We start from the raw sequence: 8,027 nt of genomic DNA, 5'->3' as shown, positions 1-8,027 counted from the left end.
CAAAATGTGGCCCAGCGACATGCAGATAGGAAGGTTTGCTGTGAGCAAGCAAGCTAACAAGACCTGTAATTTAAGGAACTTTTAAGATAAATGTGGCTAAAAATCAGAACAAAGGGTAATTACAAGAAACTTCCTGAACTTTAGCTATTAACCCAGCTATTAATCTGTAAATTATAACCTACAAGTAAGATGCTAGGCTGATTAATTACAGGCATTTGTCAGACTATTCAGGAAACTATAGGTAAAAGTAACAGCCATGGGGAAACTGATTAGTATTTGTAAAATTGTGATTATATAAACTGGAAGAAAAACCCTTTTCAGTAATTTCAGATGAGGGAGGCTACTGAACAAAATTCTTTAAAGGTACTATAGCAGGGTCTGGGTGAGGAGGGTTTCTTCTCAGGGAATACAGAATAAAATCCAATATTTATATTCAAGGTTGGGGAGGAGCCCTAATTCTTCGCACATCTCATTCCTTCTTGGTAACTTAGTCTGAAACAGGAAGCATACAAGTTTATGCAAAAGATGAGTTACTGAGAATATTATTTTATATACTTGTACCTAAATCCTGCAATATATTCTGATAACCCTCATTTTACAGACCATTGCATGTTGTAACTGAGAGCCCTGGAGAAGGTACAATACCCATTTCATATGTTTTGTGGGTTGTGATCAACAGGGCCGAGTCTGGCTGGAGGCCCGTAACTAGCGGTGTTCCCCAGGGGTCTGTGCTGGGGCCAGTCCTGTTCAACATATTCATCAATGACCTGGACAAAGGGACAGAGCGTAACCTCAGCAAGTTTGCTGATGATACCCAGCTGGGAGGAGCGGCTGATACACCGGAAGGCTGTGCTGCCATCTAACAAGGCCTGGACAGGCTGGAGAGCTGGGCCCAGGAGAACCTCATGAAATTCAACAAGAGCAAGTGCAAGGTCCTGCCCCTGGGGAGGAACAACCCCTGCACCGGTACAGGTTGGGGGCTGATGTCTGAAAAGCAGCTTTACTAAGGTGGCCCTGGGAGTGCTGGTGGGCAGCAAGGTGACCCTGAGCCAGCACCGTGCCCTTGTGGCCAAGAAGGCCAAGGGTATCCTGGGCTGCATTAACAGGAGTGTGGCCAGCAGGTCAGGGAGGTTATCCTCCCCCTCTGCTTTGCCCTAGTGAGGCCACATCTGCAGTGCTGAGTCCAGTTCTGGGCTCCTCAGTTCAAGAAACACAAAGAACTACTGGAGAGAGTCCAGCGGAGGAGCTACCAGGATGATCAGGGGACTGGAGCATCTCCCTTATGAGGAAAGGCTGAAAGACCTGGGTTTGTTCAGCCTGGAGAAGAGAAAACTGAGGGGGGATCTCATCAATGTTTATAAATATCTGAAGGGTGGGTGTCAAGAAGATGGGACCAGTCTCTTTTCAGTGGTGGCCAACAACAGGCCAAGGGGCAACGGGCACAAGCTGGAACTCGGGAATTTCCACCTGAACATGAGGCCAAACCCCTTTGCTGTGCGGGTGCCAGAGCAGGGGCACAGGCTGCCCAGAGAGGCTGTGGGGTCCCTTCCCTGGAGACATTCACACCCCGCCTGGACGCGGCCCTGTGCCCCTGCTCTGGGTGTGCCTGCTCCAGCAGGGGGTGGGACGGGGTGAGCTCCAGAGGTCTCTTCCAACCCTCACCATTCTGTGATATCCATTCCCAGTCGGTTCCTGTTATCAGATTCGCTTCACCCACAGGCCTGTGATTTTATCAAATTTTCCAATTACCTGTGAAATTATCACAGCCACCCATCAATATGGGTGGATTGGGGTACTAGTAAATCACACCGGTACCAAACCCCTGTCTGCACTTTCCCGGTCGATACTGCTGTATCAACAGCATCATCGAAACCTCCTCAAAACCCCTGAGGACGGAGAAGGTACGAGCGCGGCTACGGTGCGGAGCGAGGAGGAGGTGTATTCCCACCTCTCCACGCAGGCAGTTGGAACATGAAGAGGGAGTTCGGGCGGCGTGAGGAGCCGTGGCTGGACGGGCGCAGCCGCAGCCCCGCGGCTGGAGCGGCGCCCTCACGGCCGCAGCGCACGCTGGGAGCGCGGCCGGTCCTTCGCCGCTGGGGCTGTCTGTGGGCAGCCTGATCCGCCCCGCCGCGGCCGCCGTTCCCCTCGCCTCGGGGAGGGCGGCGGGACGGCGCTCGGCGGGCCGTCGGGGGCGGGGCGGCACCTCCTCCCCCTGCCGCGCAGGGAGCGCCGTCCACGCGGGCCGAGGGAGAACCGTCCGGCGCGATGCCTGCGCGCGAGGGGCGGGGCCCTGCGGCCGGCGTCACGTGACGGCGGTGGCGGAGCGGCGCGGCGCGGCGGTGAGGGCGATCGAGGCGGGCGGCTGAGGCGGGCGGGTGGCCCCGCCGCCGCCGCTGCGATGGGCAGTGAGTACGGCTCCGCGAGCGGGGGTCCCGTGAGGGGAGGGCGCGGCCGGTCGCCGGCCCAGCGGGCTGGGGTGGCGCCGTGCCTCAGGTGTCCGCCCCGGGCAGGCCGAAGGGGCGGCGGGGCACCCCCCTCCGAGCCGGTTTCCTTGGTGCGGGCGGGGGGTGGGACGAGTCACCGCTTGGCACCGCGCGGTGCTGGGCTACGGCAGCGGTGGGACCCGAGGAAAGATGTGTCGGGGGGGTTTAGGTTGGGCATTAGGAAAAGGTTGTTCCCCCAGAGGGTGGTGGAGCCCTGGAACAGGCTCCCCAGGGAGGCGTCACGGCACCAGCCTGGCGATATTCAAGAAGCACTTGGACAAGGCCCTCAGAGACATGGTGTGAATTTGGGGTTGTCCTGTGCAGGGACAGGAGCTGGACTCGAAGTGGGTCCCTTCCAGCTCAGGGCATTTGATGATTCTATGATTGATTCTCCCCCGTGTCCTTAATATATTAACACGGGACCCAGGCCGCCTTCTGTGGAGCAAAATGCATCTTCTGATGAGCTGTCTGAGGGCTTGGAGTAAAAAAAGGACAAATACGGCACAGCAAAGCGTGAAAGTAAATGTGGCATTTCGACCAAGATGTTACTTAACTCGGCCTGCGCTGTAATAAATGGCTTTTCTTTGAAGAGGAGCTGATCACTGTTGTCTATGGCTATCCAGATGGGTTGGGGCTGGCAGTAATGTACAAGTTCTGGAGGGCAAATTCCCCACCAAGCATGTGTGCTTCCATTTTATTAATTTATTTATTTCACAGAAAAAGAGCTCAAACTGTTGAGCTTCTCTGTGCTTGTAAAGGAGAGATTGTGAAGAGAGATGTAGTAAAAGTTAAAATTATATCCCTCAAAGTTCTGATCGGAATAAGTGTTGCAGTGATTTAAATTGCAATTTCTAAACATATTTTAGCAATTGAATTATTTTCTCAGCTAAATACTTCTGTGAAGCACAAGATACTAATCTCTACATGGGTACTTTTTGATGTCAGTATCCTTTGCTTCTGTGTTTAACTAGCACAGACTGATACTAGGTCACTTATTTTTAGATGGAAAACAATTTCGTTCGCTTCTGGTGACATATATGGTGCTGCTTCTCAACAAAAATTATTCCAGGTGTTGAAAAAAGAATGGGCCAAAACTGATTATAGCAAGAATTCTCTTTTCACATTTTTGCCCTGTCTTCAACTGTTTTAAGAAGAGGGTGTTAGTTTTCAGGCATTGAATTAGAGTGTATGTTGATTAAATAATTCACTTACAAAGTGTTAGAGTTTATTTATTTCCCTAGAAGTTAAATAAGTTGTTTGATGTTTTATAAATTCATAAAGGTTCATTAACACATTTTTCTCTCTTTTGTATGTGTCTTGTTTTTCTGGAACAGTAAAATTTTTAGAAGTTATTAAGCCATTCTGTGCAGTGTTACCTGAAATCCAGAAGCCAGAAAGAAAAGTGAGTGCCACATTATGTTCTTAGTTTTACTGGCTCAAAGATAAGAGAATATTGTGATGCTCAAGTCCATGCTCCAATATAAATACAGACAGTGGGCCCTAAAGTAGGACGTATTCTTTGGAGGAGGGGAATCCATGTTAAGCTGAAAGATTACCATGATGATGAATTTTTAGCAGTCTTCTGATGTTGTTCCACTTGGTAATTATGCTAACTAATTTTTTTAAAAAGTCCCATCTCTGGACTAAGTTTACTTAGTTTCAGCTCAATATGATTGTGTCTGGTTTTATACACCAGAAGAGAGTTTTCCAGCTTTTTTTTTCCCCCTGTGGACACCACTCTTGTCTTTGTGGATACCGCTGTGGGCTTCGAGTACTGGTCACAACTCTGGGCTTCAGGCTGTCTTATATATTACTTTGAAAAGGCTTGCGCTGTAATTCAGGAACCACTAATTTAGTACTTCCTTTCCCACAAAATATTTTCTACTCCCATAGCTGTGATTCACCTTGATGAAGTGGGAAGGTGATCTGTGATGTAGCTGAGGTAATTGCTCCCTGTTTACCTACTGGATGTGACCCTTTTCTTTGTTCTGAGATGAGTGAACTGAGTTCATTTACAGCTGATCTCTCTATTCCCCTATCCTGAGAGACTCCTCCCATTTCTTGGCACATTTCCTAGATTAAAATTAATCAATTTGTGCGGATCAGGAAGAGGCCCACCTTGTCAAAAAAAAGAGAACCCCCCCATATTTTACTTCTAAAACTCAGGCAAGCACGTATCGCTTAGGTGTCAAGGGTTCTAATTAGTGTAAGAGATTTACCTAGTATTGTCATGACTGGCATGAACGTTTCTTAAGAGCTAAATGTTGATCTTTATTTTCTTAAAAAGAAATATGTAGCTGGGAATGTGACACCATCCGAGAGAATTCTCTTTTGTTGATGAGGGAGTCCCAAAGGTTAGGACTGGATGCAGAGATGTTTCTGTCAGTAACCATAGCGAAGCCTGCTGGATTGAATAGAGAAGATGCAGTAGACACTGCTGGTTATTCCGCTCTGAAATTGATTTTTTAAAAGTTTGGGATTTATCCCCTGGCTCTTTGCTCCATCTGTCTTTCCCTGTTGCTTTCCAGCATCTTTTCCTCTTGGGACAGGTTTCGAAACAAATTATTTAGGTCAGACAAAGGCATCTTCAGAACAGGAATTTCCAGAGCCAGACCCTGTGCTAAGATCTGGATGCACCAGATCTGGGTGGAAGGTACCCATCTTTGTTTCTGCAGCGGTGAACCTCAGTGCAATCTCCTGGTGCAGATTTATGGTGTATCTGTGATTAGCTGGTTACATCCATCCCATTTTTGTCTAGTGAAGTGGGTGGGAAGAGGAAGCTAAGACAACTCTACAGATATTGATGTTTCTGGAAAACTCTTTGACAGCTGTGATTTTTCTCTGGGTTTTTTTCCTCCTCCCTTTCTATTTGCTAGAGAGGAAGAGGGGCTTGATCTGCCCATGTCCTCCATCAGCAGATGAAGGCTGCCCAGAGGGGTGCCGAGATGCCTGTCCTTGCTATTTGGGTCACTTTGTCTTTATTACTATCTAGGTCACTGTCTAGGCAATGTCTGCCAGTTGCCAGCTTTGTACAAATTTGAAGTGAAAATACAATTTGGAACATCTTTCCTAGACTGAAAAGCCCTTTGACCATTCTAAGTTATGTTCCTTGCTTGTGTTTGGTCTATCAAGAGACTGAGGTCATGCTACATATCTGTAATTCTTTGTTATTTATTGTTTTCTTGCAAGCTGTCACTGGCAGACATCATTAGTAATGGTTTTAGCGGGTTGGTTAAGGCCAGGACGAGAAATGAAGGTAACAAAATAGAAAGAGACATCTATTTTCTCTAAACTTGTATTGATTGTTAAGTGAAGGTGAAGTTTTGATTTGGTTGGGCTCTCATTGAATCGTTTTGCCATTACTGTTGGTGCGGGAAGTGAGCTTTCTCTGTCACTAGGGAGCGTTGCTTTTGTGTTTTGGCCAACTTGATTAACAAAAACAATTGCTGCTTTCTGTAGTTAGTGGTATCAGCTCATATTTCCCTCATATGCACAGATTTTTCTGAGTAGAACATGCTGTTCAGAACACCAAGAAGATGATGCTTAAGTCCTTTCATTTTCACAAGTTTTAAGGAAAATGTTGGAGGGATAAAATGTCCAATTGAATCTGATCAGATGATGAAATGTACTGTCCCCAGCTAACAAGATTATCCATGATAACAAGATAAATGCTTGTTGTCATTTGTGGCTGGAATATTTTGGTACCAGTCTGCCTTTTGCTGTTCCTGGTATATGGATTCGGATGCCTCCTTTTTCCTTTTTTTTGTCTTTTTGAATCATAGAGACTGTTTTCCTTGTGAAAAACAGTGATTTGGGTGCTGCAGAATTCCTGTAATGCTCATCATGACTGCAGTTGTAGAGAGAGCCAGAGCAGTTGCAGAGCTTGACTGATACCTTGGAAGCTAAGGGTAACTGCTGGGCTGCAGAGATAATTTGGTTAAGCATTTTTCTTTTTAGAAGTCTGTACTTAAAACCTGAATTATAGAATTCAAACAGCACTTGGTAAAGTGGGTCAGCACTGCATAAAGTCTAACTCAAGATACTGTTTGGATTTGTTTGCTGCTGTCACTATTTTTCTTTTTTTAACTTTGTACTGTAAGTATTTTTAGCATCTGGCCTCTTTTTTAGAAGAGTGAGGCAGTATCAGTAAATAAATTAAATTACTGGGATTACTTTGCTTCTAAGTAAGTGCATGATTTCACCTATAGAGTACTGCTGGGTTTTCTGTTGCTCGAGAAGCTGTGCTGCTGCATTGGTTTGTGGGTGTTCAGTCCCTATAAAACCAGACACTAATCCTTTTTCTTGTTACTTCTCTACAGGCAGGTTCGGTGGTTGGAGGCAGAAAGCTAGTATTTCTGCTGTATCTATCTTATGTGTTAGTTCATGTCACGTTTTAGTAGCTGCTGTACTCTTGCCTACTGTGAACACAGTTATCCTAATGTTTACAGTCCGTGGAGGAGAGGTGGGAACTTGAACATAACACTGCATCTTAGCGCTCTCTGCTCTCTTCAAGCGCATTTCTTTCTGTCTCATGCGTTGAGTAATCCTCTGGTTCAAACTTAAATCTTGCGGTTCTTCTCTTCTTGCCTGGCACTAGTTACAGTTGCCTCAGATGTTGTGACCCTGAGATGCTCTTCAATGTATTACTGACTAATGACTGTTGATCTCACGTTCTTTTTAAAGTAATATGTAGTCTACATCGATAAAAATATTTGGGGGGCGGGGGGGGAATAGTCTTTAAAAATTTTGTGATCTGTGTCCATGAACTTAATGGTGAATTTAAGCTTCCTCTAACAGCCTTTGAAGAATTTAGATCTAAATATTTTGAATTGCTCTCCAGAACTCATGGTTCTTCTGGTTTTTATCACTTGTCTTCACAGCAGTTAAATCTCTTTAAAAACTTTATACTGTTTTAGTTTAATAACTTCCAGCCTTAGAAAACAGTGCCTCCAATCTGTTGAAGCCTAGAGCACTAATTACCAAACATAATTTTTTTTGCATTAACCCTTCACATTTGTTCTGGTATGTCCATGTTTTTAGCCATGCTGTTGTTTTTCTGTAAATACCCACTATATTAGAATACTATATATAAAATATATTTTACTGACTGAATGTCAGCTATGCTGTCTGCCAGATCCCATATAAGTTTTCTTTGACTACACAGAAGCACATGACTGTCTCTTTCTATAAAATCTGATATTATATTAAAAATATAATCTAATGGGAAATTATGCTTTGTTATTCAATATCTTCGCATTTAATTCTGAATGATACAGCATTTAGTACTACTGTGAGAGTACAGTGAAAATTCTACATACAATGAACATATAAATCTCTACGATCTGTTCTGTAGATCCAGTTCAGAGAGAAGGTACTATGGACAGCTATCACGCTCTTCATTTTTTTAGTATGCTGCCAGGTAGGTATCAATGTTCTCTGTGTTTCAGAAAATGTGCATTCTGTACATCTAAAACAGAATGGTAGAAGTTCTTGTTTCATGTTGACCTGCCAGTTTCACTTACAAATTTTTATGGTTAAGTATTT

At 45.1% G+C, this 8,027-nt stretch overlaps 1 protein-coding gene across 3 annotated transcripts in view; it reads left to right on the top strand.

The window, feature by feature from the left end:
- The first annotated feature begins 2,297 nt into the window (after window positions 1–2,297).
- SEC61A2 (SEC61 translocon subunit alpha 2) overlaps window positions 2,298–8,027 on the top strand; it is a 26,263-nt gene continuing 20,533 nt past the window's right edge. For 2 of the 3 annotated variants that reach the window (XM_075081585.1, XM_075081586.1), the window contains exons 1-3: window positions 2,299–2,405; window positions 3,818–3,885; window positions 7,837–7,902. In XM_075081585.1, the coding sequence (XP_074937686.1) occupies window positions 2,399–2,405; window positions 3,818–3,885; window positions 7,837–7,902 (141 nt within the window). In that variant the 5' untranslated portion in view covers window positions 2,299–2,398. Of the gene's footprint in view, window positions 2,406–3,817; window positions 3,886–7,836; window positions 7,903–8,027 lie in introns of all 3 variants that reach the window. The other variant, XM_075081587.1, reaches the window with a different exon arrangement.

This window comes from Phalacrocorax aristotelis, chromosome 1, assembly GCF_949628215.1.
Source record: "Phalacrocorax aristotelis chromosome 1, bGulAri2.1, whole genome shotgun sequence".
NCBI lineage: Eukaryota > Metazoa > Chordata > Aves > Suliformes > Phalacrocoracidae > Phalacrocorax > Phalacrocorax aristotelis.
This window is presented reverse-complemented; position numbering and strand designations above follow the sequence as displayed.